This window comes from Salmo salar, chromosome ssa10 (assembly GCF_905237065.1).
Source record: "Salmo salar chromosome ssa10, Ssal_v3.1, whole genome shotgun sequence".
Lineage (NCBI taxonomy): Eukaryota > Metazoa > Chordata > Actinopteri > Salmoniformes > Salmonidae > Salmo > Salmo salar.
The window spans coordinates 21,657,718-21,680,012 of record NC_059451.1 but is presented as its reverse complement, the minus strand read 5'-3'; the positions used below and the strand labels follow the sequence as shown (position 1 = coordinate 21,680,012).

Genomic DNA, 22,295 nt, shown 5'->3' with positions numbered 1-22,295 from the left:
TGCTTTTCCTGGTACTAGTCAAAGTTTGGACACACCTACTCATTCCAGGGTTTTTCTTAATTTTTACATTTATATTTTTGTTCAGTATAATTTATTCGACACATCTTACATTTTGTATAGTTATACTTAACTTATAGTTATAAGCAGTGGCGTAGCACGCACCCCGCAGCCCCCGTCTTTATTTGGAAATACCCTGGTATACGGTATATCGCCCAGGCCTAGATGATAGCATCCCAAAAACATTCAAAGAATGTTTTTGATAACATCTTTTTTTTTTAAATGAAATATCCTTGGAATGTTCTAACATGAACAAAAATGTCCACAAAATCTGTAACAACCACCACAGAACATTCCCCAAAAGTTCTACAAGTAATGTAATAACACAATGTACCAGTAATGTTTCTGTGAAAGTTCCAGAATATTCGCTAGGTTGCGGAACATTTTCTCAAAACACAAAAACTGTCCAATCGTGCTGATGATTATACAATGTTTGTATAAAATGTTTTCCTGATGTTGCAATAACGTTCCCAGAACACATTTTGTCTGTTCTTTAAAGGTTCCCAGAATATTTCATTAGGCTGTGGGAACAGTCTGGTGGAAACATTGCGGGGACATCACAAAAGATATGTTCCCAAAACACAAACTGTCCAGTTGTGCAGATGAGTACAGTATACAACATTTATTTTAGGCAGAGGTGGGTAGAGTACTGAAAATCTGTACTTAAGTAAAAGTACTGTTACTTGTAATTTACTCAAGTAAAAGTAGCCCTTTTAAGAAACTACTCAAGTAAGAGTTAAAAAATATCCGGTCAGAAAACAACTTAAGTACTAGTTACAAATTTAGTTTGGTAATTTTTTACACCTTATGGTAAATTGTGAGAACAACAGCTTAGTGCAATTGATTTGACATTCATTTATTATTTAAGCATCCCAGCAGCACAGGTCTGTTGTACAGTTTCTAGTACATTCTGATTCAAAGTTAACTTAATATCTATCAAGGTGCTCAGTTTCATAAACGGTACCCGAGACATTGGAGTAATTTCACAATTTCAACAGCATTAATGAAAATACATTTCACAATATAATTTCAAGTACATGTGATGGTGAATGCATACAAAAAATATTTACACCAAGTGTGATGGTTAATTTTATACTTGGAATGAAATATCAAGTAGGATGGAAATATCAATTAGGATTTGTCAAACAACAATCAATATCGAAATGTCACTCTCAATCATGTTACCAGTATGCAAATCAGACACATTTCAGCATGGAATTAAACATCAAGGTAGGTATTCAGGTAAGAATCATATAAGTAATAAATAATAAAACAGTGCAGATATCAATTGTCATAGTCAACTCAATCATATATTTCCTGCCAAGGTACAATTTACCCTCCATCCTCCTTCTCAACCCCATCGGTTGTGCTGCTACAAGCTATAAATAAAAGTAAACACTTAAAAAATATATATATTTCTAGTAGCTAGCTATATGGCACAAAAACGTACTGTCTCACTATACATGTATGTGCTTATAGGCCTTGTCATAAAAACAGAATGACATACACACACACACACACACACACACACACACACACACACACACACACACACACACACACACACACACAGGGAGGATTATGTGCTGGGTTGACCAGTTGATCTAGCTAATGTTCGTTTAGCCAGCTTATCTAGTGGCAACCTAATGTGATACCTAGTTAGCTATTTCCACACACACATCTGATTAGTCTGTTCTGTCTCTTTATGCCAATGACAAGTTGGCTAGTAAACTTAGCCACCAAGCAAAGATCATATGGGAAGCTAAAAACATTTTCAGATTCTGGGTTAGTCAAAACAAACTATCTAGCTAGTTAGCTACCTAGCCATTTCATTTGCACTCGCCCTCAAAACATAATTTCAACAGCAGAATTATATCAGATTAATACTTATCTTACTCCAGCAATATATAATATTATAAAGGCAGAAGGTAATTAAAGTGAAACTTACCTCTGATCGGGTTTGGCTAAGAACCCACAATACAAAAATCTCCTTAGGAGTAAAGACATGTGCTTCACTTCAAGAGCCATGGTGGAGATACAGGGTTTGACGACAGCTTTGAGAGCCAATGGACTTAAGTGCTTTGACAAGTTGTTTTCAATATATTTCATTGGTCAAGGGGTCGTGAAACGTTCTTACAGATGTAAAGGGGAACCAATAGTATCGATTCATGTAAAAAAAAAAAAAAAAAGGTAATTACAACATTTGGAGTGACAAGGTTTTCACCTCACATTGACGATATAATAATGCAAACCTGTGTAACTTATTAAGTGATTTGGTAAGATATAACAAAGTAAAAAGTAAGTTAATTCCTTCAGAAATTACTTGAGTAAGAGTACAAGTACAGCCCACAGAGAGTAACTAGAAAAGTACTAGTTCCTACAAAAATGTACTTAAGTACAAGTTACGCGTTAATTGTAGCGTTACTACCCACCTATGCTTTTAGGGTGCAAAAAACATTCACCTACAGTATGTTACAAGAACATTCCCAGAAAACATTTTGTCTGTTCTTTATAGGTCCCCAGAATGTTTCTTTAGGTTGTGGGAACATTGTGGGGATATGACAAGAGAGAGGTTCCCAAAACAATAAAACGGTCTAATTGTGCTGACATTCAGATAATGTTTTTATCAGGGTGCAAAAAAACATTCCTTTGATGTTGCAAGAATGTTGGAAAAACAGCCTTTCTGAGTTCTTTAAATGTTCCTACAACATTTTATTAGATTGTGGGAACAGTGTGGATACATTGCAAGAGATACGGTGCCTTCAGAAAGAATTCATAACCCTTGACTTATTCCACATTTTGTTGTGTTACAGCCTGAATTCAAGATAGATAAACATTTTAAATAATTATCAACCATCTACACACAATACCCCATCATGACAAAGAGAAAACGTGTTTTTAGAAATGTTTGCTAATTTATTGAAAATAAAATACAGAAATATCTCATTTACATAAGTGTTCACACCCCTAATTCAATACATGTTTGAATCACCTTTGGCAGCAATTACAGGTTTGAGTCTTTCTGGGCAAGTCTCTAAGAGCTTTCACACCTGGGTTGTACAATATTTGCACATTATTCTTTAAAAAATTCTTACATCTCTGTGAAGTTGGTTGTTGATCATCGGCTAGATAAACATTTTCAAGTCTTGCCATAGATTTTCAAGCCGTTTTATGTCAAAACTGTAACTAGGCCACTCAAATTCAAAGTCGTCTTCTGTCGCCTTGTGTTTTAGGTTACTGTCCTGCTGAAAAGGGAATTTGTCTCCCAGTGTCTGTTGGAAAGCAGACTGAACAAGGTTTTCTTCTAGGATTTTGCCGATGCTAAGCTCTATCCTGTTTCTTTTTATCCGCCCAAAAACTCCCTAATACTTGCCGATGACAAGCAAATAAATAACATGATGCAGCCACCACCATGCTTGAAGATATGAAGAGTGGTATTCAGGGATGTCTTGTGTTGTATTTGCCTAAAACAAAACGCTTTGTATTCAGGACATAAAGTTAATTTCTTTGCCACATTTTTTGCTGTTTTACTTTAGTACCTTATGGCAAACATGATGCATGTTTAGGAATATTTTTCTTCCTTCTTTCCACTCTGTGGTTAGTGTTGTGGAGTAACTACAATGTTTTTGATCCATCCTCAGTTTTCTCTTATCACAGCCATTAAACTCTGTAACTAATTTAAAATCACCATTGGCCTCATGGTGAAATCCCTGAGTGGTTTTTTTCCTCTCCGGCAACTGAGTTAAGAAGGATGCCTGTATATTTGTAGTGACTGGGTGTATTGATACACCATCCAAAGTGTAATTAATAACATCACCATGCTCAAAAGGATATTCAATATCTGCTTTTTTTGTAGTCTACCAATAGATACCCTTCTTTGCGAGGCATTGGAAAACCTCCCTGGTCTTTGTGGTTGAATCTGTGTTTGGAATTCACGGCTTGACTGAGGGACCTTACAGATCATTTTATGTGTGGGGTACAGAGATGAGGTAGTCATTCAAAAATCAGGTTAAACACTATTATTGCACACAGTGAGTCCATGCAACTTATTATGTGACTGGTTAAGCAAATGTTGCCATAACAAAGGGGTTGAATACTTATTGACTCAAGACATTGTAGCTTTTCATTTTTTATTAATTTGTAAAAATGTCTAAAAACGTAATTCCGCTTTGACATTATGGGGTATTGTGTGTAGGCCAGTGACGGAAAAATCAATTTAATCCATTTTAAATTCAGGCTGTAACACAACAAAACGTGGAAATGTCAATGGATGTGAATACTTTCTGAAGGCACTGTATGTTCCCACAACTTTTAAAACACACCCGAAATATAATTCCTACTTTGAGACGCTTGATATGGTCCCCCTTGTTGTATTTTTCAAGATCTGAAAAGCAAAAGTAATCCTAGATCAGCACTCAGTCTTGGATACCTTGTAAATATGGGTCCAGAAGTACGCAGCATATACAGTGCCTTCAGAAAGATTTCACACCCCTTTACTTTTCCCACATTTTGTTGTTACAGCCTGAATTTAAAATGGATTAAATTTAGATTTTGTCTCACTGATTTACACACAATTACCCATAATGTGGAATTTAGTTTGTAGAACATTTTATAAATTAATAAAACATTAAAAGCTGAAATATCTTGAGTCAATAAGTATTCTACCACTTTGTTATGGCTAGTCTAAATAAGTTCAGGAGTAAAAATGTGCTTAACAAATCGCATAATAAGTTGCATGGACTCATTTCGTGTTAAATAATAGTCGTTTACATGTTTTTTGATATGACTACCCCATCTCTATACCCCACACATACAATTATCTGTAAGGTCCCTCAATCGAGGAGTGAATTTCAAACACAGATTCAAACAAAAATACCAGCAATGTTTTTCAGTGTCTCGCAAAGAAGGGCACCGATTCGTAGACAATGAATACCTCTTTGAGCATGGTGAAGTTATTATTTAGGCTTTGGATAGTGTATCAATATACCCAGTCACGACAAAGATACAGGCGTCCTTCTACCACAGTTGCCGGAGAGGAAGGAAATTGCTCAAGTATTTCACCTCGAGGCCAATGGTGATTTTAAAACAGTTACAGAGGTTCATGGCTGTGATATGAGAACTGAGGATGGATAAACAACATTGTAGATACTCCATAATACTGTGTGAATACTTATGTAAATGAGATATTTCTGTATTTAATTTTCAATACATTTGCAAAAATTTCTAAAAACATGTTTTTTCTCTTTGTCATTATAAGGTATTGTGTGTAGATGGGTGAAAAAAAAGAATATTCAATCCATTTTGAATTCAGGCTTTAACACAACAAAATGTGGAATAAGTCAAGGGGTATGAATACTTTCTGAAGGCACTGTAAAGAGGATGGATGAAGTGTGAATAACCTAGTTACCAGTATATCCTTAGATTAGTTATATCTAAGAAGGCCAAAAAGGAAGCATGGAATACCTGATTGACCATACTGCCACGGCTATATACTGAAGAAACAAGCTGTAAGAAATATTTTCTGGTGGTGCAGAGGACAGAAGACCTGGCTTGGCAACCAAATATTGCAGGTTCAAACCCCACATGTGCAGATTGTCAGCAAATTTAGTGTAAAAATTATGGTGGGGTGTGTATGATTAAATGCTCTTCAAATGTGCTACGAATTCAATTAAAATGCTATGTTTCTATCACATTGAAATGCGACTTGTCATTAAATCTGGAGAGAAACATAATTGGTATGTATTCCCATCTGCTTTAACGTGCTACAATATGGCATGCTGGGAATGTTGTGGAAATATTAGCTAAGGCTTAAATATGACGTTTTCTGAATGTTCTTGAAATGTTCTGAGGACCTCCAAGACAAGGTACAATTTATATTGGCGTAAACATCAATGGAATATTATGTTCAACCTAAAACAAATATGCTATGAATGTCATAAAAATTTACTTATTTTGGAAATTGTGGAATATTGTGCAACATTGTGGGAATGTTCTGTGCAACCTATGTGAATATCACAAGAATATTAGTGCAACATCCCAGACAACTCCCATAACTTAATGAAATGTTCTGGGAACCTTGAAAGTACTTAGACAATGTGTTCTGTCAACATTCTTACAACATAGGAATATCCTGTGCAAAATAACTTAAACATTGTATGAATGTCATCACAACTGAGCAGATTTTGTGTCTCTTGTAATGCACTCACACTGTTGCCACAACCTAATTAAATGTTCTGGGAACCTTTAAAGAACTCAGAAAAGCTGTTCTGTCAACATTCTTGGAACATCAAAGGAATGTTTTGTGTGCCCTGATACTAACATTATCTGAATGTCAGCACAACTGGACAGTTTTAGTGTTTTCTCTTGTCATATCCCCACAACCTAACATTCTGGGAACTTTTAAAGAACAGACTAAATGTGTTCTGGGAACTTTTTTGTAACATCAGGTGAATGTTTTTTGCACCCTAAAAGAAACATTGTAGAATAACCTGCACAACACCAGCTCTGACAGCTCCTATTACACCGGCTCTGATGCTCGTCGGATGTGACAGGGCTTGAAAACTATCACAGATTACAAAGGGAAACCTCGGCCAAGAGCTGCCCAGTGACGCAAGCTTACCAGACAAGCTAAATACCTTCTATGCTCACTTCGAGGCAAACAACACTGAAACATTTTGTGAGCACACCAGCTGTTCTGGATGACTATATGATCACGCTCTCCGTAGCCGATGTGAGTAAGACCTTTAAACAGGTTATCATTCACAAGGCCGCAGGGCCAGACGGATTACCAGGACGTGTACTCAGAGCATGCGCTGACCACCTGGTAAATCTCCTCACTGACATTTTTTAACCTCTCCCTGACCCAGTCTGTAATACCTACATGTTTCAAGCAAACCACCATAGTCCTTGTGCCCAAGAACGCCAAGGTAACCTGTCTAAATGACTACCGTCCCGTAGAACTCACATCTGTAGCCATAAAATTCTTTGGAAGGCTGGTAATGGCTCACATAAACACCATCATCCCAGAAACCATGGACCCACTCCAATTCGCATACCGCCCTAACAGATCCACAGATGATGCAATCTCTGTTGCACACTACACTGCCTTTTCCCACCTGGACAAAAGGAACACCTACGTGAGAATGCTATTCATTGACTACAGCTCAGTTCAACACCATAGTGCCCTCTAAGCTCATCACTAAGCTAAGGACCCTGGGACTGAACACCTCCCTCTGCAAATGTATCCTGGGCTTCCTGCCGGGACTTCCCCAGGTGGTGAGGGTTGTCGACAGCACATCCTCCACGCTCAACACAGGGGCCCCTCAGGGGTGTATGCTCAGTCCCTCCTGTACTCCTTGTTCACCCACAACTGCGTGGGCTCGCACGACTCCAACACCATCATTAAGTTTGTCGAAGACACGACGATCGGGAAGAGGTCAGAGACCTGTCAGTGTTCTGCCATGACAACAACCTCTCCCTCAACATGGGCAAGACAAAGGAGCTTATCGTGGACTACAGGAAATGGAGGACTGAACACGCCCCCATTCACATCGACAGGACTGTAGTGTACTGGGTCGAGAGCTTCAAGTTCCTCGGTGTCCACATCACTAAAGACCTGTCATGGTCCAAACAAACCAACACAGTCATGAAGAGGGCACGACAAAGCCTCTTCCACCTCAGGAGGCTGAAAAGATTTGCATGGGCCCTCAGATCCTCAAAAGGTTCTACAGCTGCACCATTGAGATCATCTTGACTAGCTGCATCACCACTTGGTATGGCAACTGCCATCCAGGACCTCTATACCAGGTGGTGTCAGAGGAAGGCCCCAAAAATTGTAAAAGACTCCAGCCTCCCAAGTCATATACTGTTCTCTCTGCTACCGCACGGCAAGCCAAGTTTGGTACCAAAAGGCTCCTGAACAGCATCTACCCCCAAGCTATTAGACAGCTGAACAGTTACAATGACCCCCATTATTATTTATTTCTTTATCGTAATTTTTTTGGCACGGACTCTTGCACTGGCTCTATGCACACTCACTTAACTCTACCCACGCACTGACACATACTACACTGACACTCCAACACACACACGCTCGCTCGCACGCACCAAACACAAACACACATGCATATTGATGCCACACACACACACACACACATAGACACACTTTCAGACGGTTTACATACGCTGCTGTTACTCTGTTAATTATATATCCTGATTGCCTAGTCACTTTTATCCCTACCCACATGTACATACTGTATTACCTCAATTACCTCAACTACCTCGTACACCTGCACATTGACCCAGTACTGGTACCCCTTGTATATAGCCTCGTTGTTGTTTTTATTGTGTTACTATTTCCTTTTTTATTCAGCAAATATTTGTCTTACTTTTTAACTCTGCATTGTTGGGAACGGGCTCGTAAGTAAGCATTTCACTGTAAAGTCTACACCTGTTGTATTCGGAGCATGTGACCAATAAAATTGGATTTGAAACAGGACAGTTTTTGTGTTTTGCGAACATATCATTTGTGATTGTTCCCACAATTTTCTCACCAGACCTTTCCACCAACCTAATGAAACATTCTGGGAAACTTTAAAGAACAGATTTCATTTGTTCTAGGAATATTCTTGCAACATAAGGCGAATGTTTTATACAAACATTGTATAATCATCAGCACAACTGGACAGTTTTTGTGTTATGAGAACATTTGCCGTAACCTAACGAATGTTCTGGGAACTTTCCCAGAACCAATTTTGGTTTGCTAGGATGGTACACACAGCCATACAGGAATCCTATTGATAGGCTTTTGACAGATTTTAGATCTCGCACAGGCGGAAAAGTTTGAAGTTATATTGACAACATTACAGATCTTTAATTCCGCAGGAGATGGGAGCCATCGCAATTCGATGCATATGAATATGCAGTCATCATTTTTAGAATGGGCTTTAAGCCAAATGAAGAATAAAAAGAGAACCCAAAAAACCAAAACAACCTGTTCATATTGAGGTTTGGTCTGACCTCACCTATATCTGGACTAAAACCCAAAGCCCAATTTAAATAAAACACCCCTTTTTGATCCAATGATTTATAAACATAAACCATGTTGACGTGAATCTGGGCACTGAGTGAAGGTCACCAGACTAATACAATACCCGAGCTCCGTTCACAACCCTCCGATGTCTGTAGATATTGTAATAAGCAACAGGGTTTCCTCGTAAAAGATGTAGCAGTTCAACTGGCTCTGACAGGACAAGCTGTGGGCCTTGACTTCAGGATGAGCTGTAGTCCTGTAGGTCGTTGTCTCTGCTGTAGGCCAGTGTCCGTTGGGCACACACTTACCGGTGGCAGAGTGAGTGGGAGGGTGGGGACATTCCTGGCATCTTTGAAGGCTGTTATTCAGTGACCATTTATCAATGTGCTTGCTGCTTTCAGAGGGTGCCTACAGCAGAGACATGGGCACGTCTGTGGGAAAACATGGACTGTCTTTTGAGAAGTTGCCTGGTAGCCCTTGTAGCCACAGCTACATGCACATGAAATGAATTGCTTTCCATTAACCTTGGTTGTGGGTGATTTCACAGTTGTGGTTTTATCAGCTGTTGTCTGGACTGGAGGTCACCATCAAGGATGTTTGCGCCATTGAGACTTGGGTTGGGTGACCATTCGTGTTTGGTTTTATTTCACACCCCCCATTCACAGTTGATTTGATTTGGAGATGTGATATCAAATCAAGGTTTTGGTCACAGTGCCACAGAGTGATGAAGAAAGCTATTGATTATGCTTCGTAAGTTACACATTCGACTTTGGATAGATGTTTTAACTTCACAGAATGTTTTTGACAATGAATTTGCTGATTTTGTGGTAGCCTTCATGCAAATGTTTTGAAAGAGGAGTAATGTTTGTCATAAATTGTCCTATTTTCATGCATCTTACTTTTATAGCATGCTGTGCAACTTGAATATTTTGTCAGTAAGTTAAATTAATAATGAGTTTTTCTTATTTATTTACCTTTATTTAACCAGGAAATCCCTTTATATTAAAATCTCTATTTTAAGCGAGACCTTGCTAGAGGCGCTTTGAATTAATTAATGCTTTATTGTTTGTTTTGTTTTGCTAAGCATGATAGCAAAGTAAGATGAAAATACATTTCCAAAGTATTTTTCCCTCTTCAAAGTTAAAATGATTTAGGTCACTAAAATACATGCAGTAAGAACTAGGGAGACAGTTGAAAATGTTTTAGTCTGCCGACTTCTCTCTTTAAAAGGCGTAGACGGTAGGGTGGTAAAAGTACAGCACCTTCTCACCCATGCTCCACTGGGCTAAGTAGGAGGATAGAGGCCTATCTATTTTGTATGGTGCTGAGCTTAAAGGAGTGCCATCTCCTGCAGAGCAGAGTGTACCGTAGAAAGAGGGGAGAGGAGAAAGGAGGAGAGGAGAGATAAAGGCAGTGAGAGTGGCGATGGTTCTGTAAGTAACGCTCTCTGTTCTTTTAAAGGTCCAATGCAGCCAATTTTATCTCAATATCAAATAATTTCTAGGTAAAAATGAAGTACCTTACTGTGATTCTTTTTTACCATTTTAATATTTTAAAAAAATATATAAACTAACTTCTTAGCAAAGAGCAATTTCTCAACCAAGAATTTCAACCAAGAATGTCTGGGAGTGGTTGAGGTGGGAGGGTAAAACTGAAAATGTGCTGTTATTAGCAGAGAGGTTTGGAACTCTCTCTCTTATTGGTCTATTAACTAATTTACTCCATGGTGATGTCACCATGGAAGGCCAAAGCTCCCTCCAATAAAACAGGTTGACATTTCAGGCGGCCTTTTCGAAGGGCTCATAGACTAAATGGGCATTATCATAATGTTCACAATTTTACAGTATTATTCCAACCTCATAGTGTGGAAATATATATAAAACACAGGAAAGTCACGTTTTTGACTGCCCTGTGCCTTTAATGTTGTGTTTTAGCTTGGCCGGCACTGACTCATTTTAGAAGCTGGGAAAATGAAATAACAATGTTGAGGAGATTTTAATGTAATGTTTTGTGATAATCCCTCTCCATTTTGGAACGCTTCAGGAGAAGTCATGCAATAAAGCCTCTTTGGTACAAGCCAGGGAAAATAATAAGATACCTGTTATTTGTCTTTCTCACAGTGTTGTGCCCTTGGAGAACCCGCTATCCCCCTGTTTTAGTAAAAACAATCAGAGATTAGTCAAGCCATCCCATCTCTTAGAATGTGGCCTTAATGCAGTCTCAGAGACATAATTGTATGTAGGGTGGCCAGTGTCAGCCAGGCAGACGTGACAGAGAGGGATGGGAGGGAGCACAGCCACATGTACTGTATGCAGACAGACAGAGAAGTGGACGGAAGACAAGTGACAGACAGACACATGGGCAGGCACAATAGATGAGTGGAATGAGAAAAATGAGGTGATTGTCAGAGCAGCAGAAACAAATGGTTGCTTCTATCCTAAGGTGTTGTGTTGAGCGTGACAGCTGGGGCTATGGAGTAGTCTTCAGACAGGTTTAAAGCTGTATCTATTGTGGAGGGCCGGGGGACCTAAACAAAGGGATTTAAGGTGGAGGTGCAGAGGCCAAGTTTAGCAGATGTATAACATAATCACCCCTGAGCTGCTGATTCAAGACAAACCCACCAGTAATAGCAGACATGTTACTGCTCATCATACTACTATTACTACTTATACTATTGCTTAGTGTTGCACGGTATACAGAAACGTCGGTACTTATTCGATACTAGAACATGAAAAACAGGTCGGTACTAGAATTTGTGTTACTTTCGGTAATCCTGTCAAATGTGTCTCATGGATCAAATCTGTCTTATCAGCACAGCCAATGTCCCAAACGGAGCCACCGTGCCTGCTCCCCGTGCCTGCTCCCCGTGCCTGCTCCCCATACTCATTGCTAGCCTGCACTGGGAGTCTGGACTGGATCATGTTTAGCTCCCCACTCATGCTGCACAGAAGTTAACACACTTGAATAATGTGAAACGGCATTTATAATGTTGAAACGATTAATTATTGTTCCCAAAACAATGTCCATACAGGCTGGAATATCTTTACAATGCAAGAAGATACCGGTAGCTTCTAGCTTTGTAGGCTGACTTTCCTTGCTAGCTTACAGCTGAAACTAACATCAATCCACTACCCTAGTACTTTGTTTGTGATAATATGCAAACCGTAACGCAAAATATGCTGATTTCAAAGCTGATTGCCACCAAAAACTTTATCCATTCACTTAAAGAGATTCTCTGGTACTTTTGTATACGTTTTAGCCAATATTTCTGAAAGTAGCAGTCACAAGCCAAAAGTGGTCCCCAAAAATGGCTAAGTCACTTATGTGTAGATAGGTGCACCATGTAATTTCTCGCTCTCTCTCTCTCTCTGTCTCTCGCTCTCTCTCTCTCTCGCTCTCTCACTCTCTCTCTCTCGCTCTCTCGCTCACTCTCGCTCGCTCTCGCTCGCTCTCTCTCTCTCGCTCGCTCTCGCTCGCTCTCTCTCGCTCGCTCTCTCTCGCTCTCTCTCGCTCTCTCTCTCTCAGCTGTGTCCACTAAGCCGTTGGGCCCGCCCTGCAATCTCATTGAATAATTCTGGGCAGGCCTTTTGCTAGTTGTCACTCAAATGTGAGGGGCTGAAGCTCATTGGCTAGAACTCAAATTGCTAAGGTGCTGTCCCACGTGGAGGGAAATGTAGGGAAAATGGTGTGTCTCAGCTTCAAGAAAACAGTCACTTTCAAACTTGGGATTTTGTGTTTAATTGAGGTAAAAGGGTAATTCTGCTCATAGATTATGCATGTATGGACTACACATCAAGCCCAAAGCGGATACGTTCTTAGTTGCCAAAGGTACTGGAGCATGTCTACCTCAAGTCTCTCCCTCAGCCAAAGATTTATTGCCTCAGCGCGCTGAGGGTTCCAACAGGCCGCACCCCTCTTGGCTCGTGAATGACGTCATTACTGGTTAAAGAGACAGCGCACTCTTTTATAAAAGAAGCGACTTTTATGCAAATGTTGTTGATCAGTACAGTAAAATAAGTGCCACATTGAAGGGAATGAGATTGTTTTGTCTTCTGTAGCCCCGTGAAATCAGCCAAAACAAGCCCAATGACTCAATGCATGCATCCTACTGAATATGCATTCACCTGTATTGTGAATAGGGATAGGGTACATTTTGATTTACCCAGTTTATCAATTGAGATTTACCATTCAAGTAAATTATTACCATTATGTTGTTATGTACAGTTATGTACAGTAGTTAGATTGGTAAAAACAAAGTCAAATGAATTGTATGATTGGTTAATAAAATTTCCTGGTTGCTAATTTCAGTTTGTATAACAAAACAAGCAATGCATAGTGTATTAAATCATACTACCATCTAAACCGCTGTGAAATATATTTTCAATAACCAAAAATATAGTATTTTCAGCTGTTTGAAGCTGGTGTACAAAACCAAATGTAAAAGACGGGAAGCATAGAAATAGAACACAGATTTATCGCTTCTTAGACTTACTTTCAATGAGAATGATAGATCTATAATGCACATTTCTATGTGAATTTGGTCAGGTCGCCCAAAAAGTTATATATTGCTGCTTTAATGCATAGCATACTGTACATGGCTGTTGCCGAAAAATTCTGACGTAAAACATTTCAAATGTAATGATATTGAACCAGTACGGGACCAGTACGGGAAAAACAATTATGAAATGTATGCATTCACTACTGTAAGTCGCTCTGGATAAGAGCGTCTGCTAAATGACTAAAATGTAAAAAAAATGTCAAATGTACTACTACCACTACTTCCATTGCTACTACGACTACCTATTTACCACTTTTGTAAATGTAATATATTTCTGTAATACTACTATTACGAACATATGTCCTGAATAACTAATTAAAAATCAACATTGAAACAATGAAACACCCATTATGATGGAAAATGTCTGAATATATTTGGTCCGTGAGGGACGTGTGGAGATGCACGCTGTTCAGCATGATTATAAATAGAAATCTGTGGTATTTCCGAAAATAGGTTAAGCTGCCATCGCTGTGCTGCTGGCATGACATCACTGATTGCCTGCCAGCCTCCCCCTAAAGACTGCTCCCATACTGGGGAGAGGGAGGGGAGATGGAGGGAGGTGAGGAAGGGAGAAAAGCAGCTGTAGCCGACTGTGGGGGGTTCTCTATTCCTCACCCCCAGCTTTGTTCTCACTTCCTCATCTCTCCATCCTATGGAGGAGTGGCAACGCTCTAATCGCTCCACTGCCAGATAGAGAGGTCTTCTGGAACAGCATGTTGCCAATGGCTTGGTGCTACAGTATAGTGTATTGGAGATGCCTCACAGGAATGTTGGAATTAGGGTAACAGAAGGTGCAGATGTACAGTATGTACAGTAAAGTGGCTTCATGCCATATAGGAATAATAATTGGTTTTAAAGGGCTTAGATTAATTAAGGACCCGTGACTTTGTCACTGCAATTCTGATGATGTACATCTTATAGTAATTTCCGAAATGTCAGCTTTCCCATCTTTGACTACTCATAGTGATAACGGCGCCTTAATAATAATAAAAAAAACACTAGATTAATAACAGATTTATCCTATCTACAGTATATTGGCAGCTTTTTGGCTCCACAACCTTGAGAGTTTATAGCTCTTTAACAGACGAGCTAAGAAGGTTCTCTCTCTTTCACCGAGCCAGTGGTCGGCTTTAAAGGACGAGACATTTTTGGAGGCGTAACACTGGCCACCGCCGTTACCAGGAAATACATCAATACAATTAACACGGTGGCACCTGCTCATTTGCAAGACCACCTGTGTTAATGATTATTATCATTCCAGCCCAGTAGTCAGAGGAAGAAAATGCTCAGGGAGAGAGAAAAAAAATCTGTAATATTTGGCATGTTGCACGTAATTTAAAATCTGTGTGTATATGAGGAATCTGCTTTGTGCCTCAAAGTACATAATCGCTAGTCGAAAAGACAGAGCGTGCAGCAAGGTTTACTCGTTAGTCTATTTAGTAAGGAATCTGGAAAGGTGCAATTAATGTTTTCTCCAAATGCCGCATGAATGGGCGCTGGGAAATAAAGTGCAGTGTATGCGTAGTGGGCGAAGAGAGGGGGACTTCTTTCTTCTCATCCCTCTCTTTATCGCCAGCCTTGGAGCTTTGAAGCTTCATCTTTAAAGACACCTTTCCCAATTTGTAAAATCAAAGGACCTCAAAAGCGGATCTGTCTCTCAGACCAAGTCAGTTTGGAACTGCCTATCTTTGACTAATGTGAATTTACTGTGATCAATTGATCTGACTCGAGGTTCAAATCGCAGTGCTTTTTGAAAACAAGACAGTAATAGTGTGGGTATCACATCAAAAATGCCAATGTGGCTAACTAACATAGAACTCCCTTTTTGTTTCTATCCTATAGTATTTTCCAGGCATAGTATAGCCTATGCAGTGTTTATGGTCAGGGCATGTTCATGTTTTTCCCAGGGCCTGTTATAGAACATGAAGAGGAAGAGATGCAGTTTTCTGACCTTGATGGGGCTCACAGAAAACTTCTTATTGATTCCCCTGTAAATCCCTTAGCTGTGGGCTAAGGGGGGACTTGGCAGGTAAACTCCCATTGCCCTCCATCTGATGAGGAGTTTAAGCCATGTTCCTCTCTCAGTCAGTCCACCCACGCCTGACGTGGCCGCACCACTGTGAACGGACACAGTATTTACTGCACCCTGAAACCCCATCCATTAATGGTGTCAATTAGCTTCTTCATCAGGGGTGCAGGCCACTGGATGTATTTATAATGCTGGCCTGGCACAGGCTTAAAGCAGGCAGAGATCATTCATTTAGTCAGTCCACACAGGAAAGCTACATCCACTGCAGGTGCCAAGTTTCCACCACAGTATTGGCCCTATAGGACTTTACAGTAGTATTGTTTTTAAGTCACTGCCCAAGAGAACCTTCAACCTTACAAACCAACTACTGAATTACCTACTGTGGTTGAGTGTGTGTGAATTTGTCAAGGCCTATTTCTCAGCCCATTTTTCCCCCCAATGGATTTGTACTGTATTGATTCCTCTTTCAGAACAAATTATTCAGTTTTACGGTGTTCCTCATCCTCATTATGCACGCCGCCACCCAGCCGAGAGGCCAAGACCCTTACTGTATACACCAGCCAGGTCACCCGTGATAGAAGTCAGTATTTGACACCCATCCATGTCTGAGGAAGTCGGGAGATGGCATGGAAACAACAGTGAGCGCTGCTACCTTCAAGTAGGTTTCAGTTTTGCTAGAGCGTTGTGGACGGGGATGAAGGATGGGCGTAAGCATTTGCCACTGATTCCAAAGGTTGCAAGTTTGAATCAAGCAATGTTTTATGGCGATCCCAAACTGTAACCCTTACCTTAACCATTTGGAGTCAATGCCTAACCTTAAGAATTCTGAGTTAATGCCTAAACTTAAACCTTTTGCAACAACTTTGAAATATGACATTCGAGAAACATGACGTGAGACTGTGAGAGCTAGTAGGTACAAACACAAATCCTTTACTATACACACACAACTGTGTTGGTCCACGCAGACCTGGAGTGTGTCCTTCAGGATGTATTTCCTGCTCAGGGGCCGTAGTGTATGATGATTGAGCACAGCAACAAATCAATGGCCTGGGTCTCCTTCACCAGGGGTTACAGAAGCTACCAGGGTCCGTTACCAGTGTTGACACCAGGCCCTCTTACATTTTAGTTATTTAGCAGGCACTCTTATCCAGAGCGACTTACAGCAGCAGTTAGGGTTAAGGCACATCGTCTGATTTCTCACCTAGTCGGCTCGGGGATTCGAACCAGCAACCTTTCGGTTACTGGCCCAATGCTCTTAAACGCTAGGATACCTTCTGCTCCCTGACTAGCATAAAGGATCTCAACAGTCTTGAGTGTTCTTCCGCTCCTTGTCTCACCCCACCTTCATTTGTAGTGACATGAGAATGCAGGTGAAAGCAATATGTTGCCTGCCAAATTGGACTTTGCCTTCTCCTATCGAGGTCTTTCATATTAGAGCAGATGGAAGATAAAGAGACAAGGAGAGGAAGTGTCTTGAGACTATTGAAATTACAGTGCAGGAGGGTGCGGTGCTGGAGGATGGAGGCCCAGCCGCATGCGGCTCCCTTTAACGTGCCTGACTTAATTAAGGTTTACAGGTTACGCTAGAGTACTGCTTATATTACAGCACTCATTACAAGGTAATTAGGCTGGGGCAGGGAAAATATTGTTGTCGGAACAATGAGTGAAAGCTCTTTGGAAAGTACCCCCACCTTTTCCCTTTGTTCTCCTCGAGCAGTGGCTTGGTGGTTGGCTGTGTGCGTGCAGATCTGGGATCAGGGGTTTGGGGGGTGAGGGAGGGATTAGAGCAGTAAGGACTGCTCTGAGACTAGCCCTGATTACCCCTCATAGTCAATCTGCGCCACAGAGCTCCGCCACGCCTGCCACTGATTCAGGTAATAATCACATTGTATCAGTGCTGATGATGTGCACTTTGGGCTCCGGCCCCTCAGAAAGCCCTTCCAGCAGTAAATGAAGTAAGCAAGTAATCTACCCTCGGCGATGACATTTCCCACAGAGTGCAAATGAAGTGTGAGGGAGCGGGTAGGCAGCGACTAAAGACCTGAGCCAGGGCTGGCTCTGTTTCTGCTACCTTCACACTTTTGGTGGAGTAAATGCCAAGGAGAGGGGAAGTTCACACCTTTTCATTACACTGGGGCAGGGTCCTCTGGGGCACAGAGAGGGAATAGAAAGATGGAGTGAGAGACGCTGTGGTGCCTATGTGTACATTGGGCTGTGTGTGTGTGTGCGTTGGTGTGTGTGTGTGTCTGTGTGTGACAGTAGGGACTGAATGTAGTAGGCTCTTAGAATAAGTGCTGATTCTGGAAGAGTAGGAGGAGAGTAAGAGGAGGGGGGGACGGTGATGGGTTTATCAGTAGGACCTCTACACTTAGCAGGAATTACCTACACTTCACAGATTAGGGCCAAAGGTGCTGGATCAGACACACGTTCCCTTTTGCACTAGTAATGGAGGGCCTCGTCGGCAGGAAATAACCCTGCAAATGGCTACTATCGGAGAGCGGAGAGTGGTGGGGAGTAGAGGAGAGGAGGGGAGAGCAGAGGAGAAGTGTCTTTAATTACAAACCATCTCAACACAGTGGAGCTGGAGAGAGAAAGACAGTCACCCCAATGCCCCCATATGTCCCTCTAGACTGATCAGCACTGCAGCCTCTCTGTAGTCTCTCTATCCTCTCTGTAGCCTCTCTGTAGCCTCTCTATCCTCTCTGTAGCCTCTGTATCCTCTCTGTAGCCTCTCTGTAGCCTCTCTGTAGCCTCTCTATCCTCTCTGTAGCCTCTGTATCCTCTCTGTAGCCTCTCTATCCTCTCTGTAGGCTCTCTATCCTCTCTGTAGCCTCTCTATCCTCTCTGTAGCCTCTCTATCCTCTCTGTAGCCTCTCTGTAGCCCCTCTATCCTCTCTGTAGCCTCTCTATCCTCTCTGTAGCCTCTCTGTAGCCTCTCTATCCTCTCTGTAGCCTCTCTATCCTCTCTGTAGCCTCTCTGTAGCCTCTCTATCCTCTCTGTAGCCTCTCTATCCTCTCTGTAGCCTCTCTATCCTCTCTGTAGCCTCTCTGTAGCCTCTCTATCCTCTCTGTGGCCTCTCTATCCTCTCTGTGGCCTCTCTATCCTCTCTGTAGCCTCTCTATCCTCTCTGTAGCCTCTCTATCCTCTCTGTAGCCTCTCTGTAGCTACCTCAGCTGATGTAGTGGAGCCACACGTCAGACAGGAGTATATAGGAGCAGATGAGGAGGAGGAGTAGGAGGAAGAGGAGATTCTCCACTAGAAATCAACATGTGAGATAAGGGCTGTTTTAGATTGGTATCAAATGATGCCTCGGTACTCTCATATTTTCCACATTGTGCCTTCCCTTCGCTGCGTCAGCAACACCACCAGCCTCTCTCTCTGGGTTACATCGCTGTTTGTCGTGTTTCAAACCATTTCATCAGGCTCTGACGTCCGCACTTGGTATGCAATGCAACGCTGGCTATTTGTACATGTTTGGATTCCAATTAGGAAGTTGTTAGAGCTTTCGCCCGTGGCCAGCAGATTCTTATTAAGCCTTACATTAAAGAACATAGAAGCACATTTAAATGGAGTTCATGTTCCCCTTTGTTTGTTGGCATTGTGGTTGTTATTAATTTATTCTCAATGCCGTATGTGTTACACATTAACAAATAAATCCAATTTGGGCAGTGTTTGTGATTGTAATATGCAAACGATGCCCTGCTCAGTGAGAGATAGGGATGGCACTTGTCAAATATACCAACAACACAATTCCTACAGAATAACAACAACACGGCCCCATTTAGTACCATGGTCTCCTCAGTGAGACAGGGGTGATGTTATGTGGGGAAGAAAGCATCATGATAGTTATTTGCTTGGTAGCCATTGGAAATCATTAGGTTAGGGCCGGTGGGGAGGGGGGGGGGGTGAAGAGAGATGCACCGTGACTCCTGGCAGTCAGCCACTTAAGACTGAGGTGGTCACCTCTGTCAGACTCCATCACTGTCCTTCCATAACATACATCCAGACCCAGAGAGCAGGGACTAGAGAGCAGAGACTAGCAGGCCTGCTGTGCTGGGAGACAGTTGGGCTGTATAGGGCCGTAGGGCATAGGGATGTAACGCGGCCTGGCCAATCAATGGATCAATGCCTGACAAAGCACCCCCTCTTTTTGTGTAGCACTGTAGCAAAGGTTACTATAATGCACTGACCTGGCTCTGAGAAAAGAATAGCTGGGGGAAAAATGCTGGGGTCATTGAAAGTCTATGTAGCGTCGCTCAGGGGAAAGATAGATGCATAAGCATGTCGTAATACAGCCAGGCGACGGGGTGCAAGATGTTGAATGAGGTGGTGAATTTATGGATGGATGAAGGTGATGTGATCTGCAACATCGGGAATGATAGGAATATTGTCTCTTTAAAGACGCCATCATCACCACCCACTGAATATATTTTCTGTTGAATTATGACCCGAAATGTGATGGTTTCTAGTAAACCGTCTCTAAAATGGCAGAAATATGATAGTGTATGGTAACGCACATGAACAACACTACCAAATCTATATATTCAGACATGAACTTCATTAATATAACACTACCAAATCTATATTTTCAGACATGAACTTCATTAATATAACACTACCAAATCTATATATTCAGACATGAACTTCATTAATATAACACTACCAAATCTATTTATTCAAACATGAACTTCATTAATATAACACTACCAAATCTATTTATTCAAACATGAACATCATTAATATAACACTACCAAATCTATATATTCAGACATGAACTTCATTAATATAACACTACCAAATCTATATATTCAGACATGAACTTCATTAATATAACACTACCAAATCTTTATATTCAGACATGAACTTCATTAATATAACACTACCAAATCTATATATTCAGACATGAACTTCATTAATATAACACTACCAAATCTATTTATTCAGACAGTCAGGGGTAAATGATTGCATCAATACCTCTCCGGGGTCTCTCTCTCTTTCTCTTTAATCTCTCTCTCTCTCTCCTCATCTACCTCATTTCTCTGGGCTGTCTGCCAGCAGGAGGAGCTCTTTATTTGGCAGACAGTGGGCGAGAGTGACAGTGTGTGTGTTTGTATGTGTGTATGTGTGGTAGTCACCTGGTGTTCTTGTGGCTGGGCATTCGTTCTGTGCTCAGGAAGCCCTGAGGCCTGAAGCCCTGAGGCCTGAAGCCCTGCCCTCCTCCCTCCCTCCCACCGTCTGCACAGTGTTCGAGTCCTCCCATCCCTCCCTCTTTCCCCCTCTCTGTCCTGCGGCCCTGCTCCCTCTTGCTGTCTCTGCTGCTGTCAGAAGGGTTCAGTGTTGTGCATCGCGGCAGCATGGTAGGCGCTTTTGACAGGGAGAGGCTGATCTATGGCACTGGGGCTGGGATAGAGAGATATAGATAGAGAGGGAGAGAGAAGAGAGAGAAAAACAAGAGAAAGTAAGGGAGAGAGAGGAGGGAGAGAGAAAGAGAGATAGAGAGCATTCAGCCCGAAGGCCAGCTGAAGACAGGAAGAAAATCGAGTGTATGTCTGCATTGAGACTGTCTGCAGGGAGGGATTGTTCCCCAGTAGCAGCTCTTGCTGCCTCATTGTGAGGGACACATCCCCTTTCCAGGGTGTTGTTTTTCATGACTGACAAGGGCCTGAGACTAAGCGAGGTTGAAGGGAACCCAATGTTGTGAGGGGAGGGGATTTGATTGAACACAGTTGTTGCCGAGTGTTGTTGTGCCCAGTAACTGACCTAGGGTTGATATCTATTGTCAGTCTCCTCTTGTTCTGTCTCTGAGCTAGTGTTGCCACTCGGTGTTTAGTGTCCTCTCTTTTCATCAGTGTTCAGTCCCCAGTGTTCAGATAGACTTGTGTTAATATCTCCCCCTTTTCTGTTTTTCAGGCTGCGCGTTCCTCACCTACTGCGCCCGCGAGTCGGCCATCAAAGCCCAGAACGCCCTCCATGAACAGAAAACACTGCCAGGGGTAAGTCTCTACCCACTTCACCACCATGCCATCTGAACACAGAAAACATCACCACCTACCAGCCTACTCCAACCCGCTCCAGCCCCAGAGATAAAAAATACAAAAATACTTTGGAAAATGATTCAATCAATAATCCAGGCTTTTAAGGGACGGTTTGAACTGTTTAATGTGTCTGTTCTCCGGGGAATATAGCCAGCATTGATCAGATGCACTCCACTCGCACTTTCTGAGGCAATGCCATCAAATGTCAATTCATTTGTTCTTTGCATTTGCTCAAATTGGTCTCTTTACGAAAGGCTTAGTGAGTCATTGTTGTTTACTTAGACGAAGGGGAGAACAGAAATGATATGCACGAGGGATGAAAGAGACAATTTGAAAATAGGAAAGGGCACTGTGTGTGAGTGTGAGATAGGATTTCTGCTTTTACAAAACAAAATGTGTGCATATCTGTGCACGGTATGCGTGCGTGTTTATGCACAGTATCTGTGTGTGTAGTGTAGTGTGTGCATCTCTGTGTTTGTACACAGTGTGTGTGGGAGTAGTCCTCTTTCTATTTCCCCCACTATGGCAGATAGCAAGTGACAAGGACATCGTCAGCGTCAGTAGTGGAGCGGAGTAGAGCCGGG

General features: G+C 41.7%; 1 protein-coding gene across 11 annotated transcripts in view; it reads left to right on the top strand.

Moving 5' to 3' along the window:
* Positions 1 to 22,295, top strand: part of LOC106613762 (CUGBP Elav-like family member 5) — a 237,124-nt gene that overhangs the window by 5,367 nt on the left and 209,462 nt on the right. For all 11 annotated transcript variants that reach the window (XM_014216350.2, XM_045687486.1, XM_045687487.1 and 8 more), the window contains exon 2: positions 21,587 to 21,669. In XM_014216350.2, coding sequence (XP_014071825.1) covers positions 21,587 to 21,669 — 83 coding nt within the window. The remainder of the gene's footprint in view (positions 1 to 21,586; positions 21,670 to 22,295) is intronic.